Below are 593 nucleotides of genomic sequence, written 5' to 3'. Positions count from 1 at the left end.
GAGCAGGCAGGGGCCTGGGCACAGCTCGGCCGAGGGCTCGGCAGGGCAGAGCAGCTCCAGCGTGCCCCCTTCCCAAATGGTGCTGACCCTGGGCAGGGATAGCGGCTCCAGGCTGACAGCAGCCCGGCCGGGGCTCGGGCTCAGCCCCGAAGCGTGCCCGCAGCGAGCGGAGCCGCCTGGCTCCGCAGCAAAAGCTTTTCGGGGTCTCGCCAGGTTGCGGCTCACTGTGCCGGGGCCCCGTCCTCGCCGCCGCCATCCCTCCTGCTAAACTCTGCCTTCCTCTTTCTCTGCAGAAACCCCTTTGCCAACGTCCAGCTGAAGCCAACGGTGACGAACGACCGCTCGGCTCCGCTCATCAGCTGATCTGGGAGCGCTGGCGCCCGCCGTGCCGCGCGGCACTTGCCGCCACCTCCTCCTCGCCGCTGCATGTCCGGCTTCCCAGGACTTCATTTTTAGGCAGAGTTTATTTAATCCAGCTGCTTTGAAAGCCAAAGGCTAAAGCTAGTGCCCTAAGTTCTCTCTTCTCTAGACCCAGCTTATTCCTCCCGGTGGCCGAGGGTTAAGCTGCTGCCACATAGCCTGTGCTTTGCCCA

General features: G+C 64.4%; 1 protein-coding gene across 1 annotated transcript in view; it reads left to right on the top strand.

Annotated features, from left to right (window-relative positions):
- The window catches only part of BAIAP2 (BAR/IMD domain containing adaptor protein 2), a 71,620-nt gene extending 71,257 nt beyond the window's left edge, over positions 1-363 (top strand). Inside the window, exon 13 of the mRNA XM_035899190.1 lies at positions 294-363. Coding sequence (XP_035755083.1) covers positions 294-363 — 70 coding nt within the window. The remainder of the gene's footprint in view (positions 1-293) is intronic.
- The last annotated feature ends 230 nt before the right edge of the window (positions 364-593 follow it).

The sequence above is a fragment of the Egretta garzetta genome, unplaced genomic scaffold (assembly GCF_000687185.1).
Source record: "Egretta garzetta isolate BGI_Z169 unplaced genomic scaffold, ASM68718v1 scaffold131, whole genome shotgun sequence".
In the NCBI taxonomy this organism is placed as follows: domain Eukaryota; kingdom Metazoa; phylum Chordata; class Aves; order Pelecaniformes; family Ardeidae; genus Egretta; species Egretta garzetta.
This window is presented reverse-complemented; position numbering and strand designations above follow the sequence as displayed.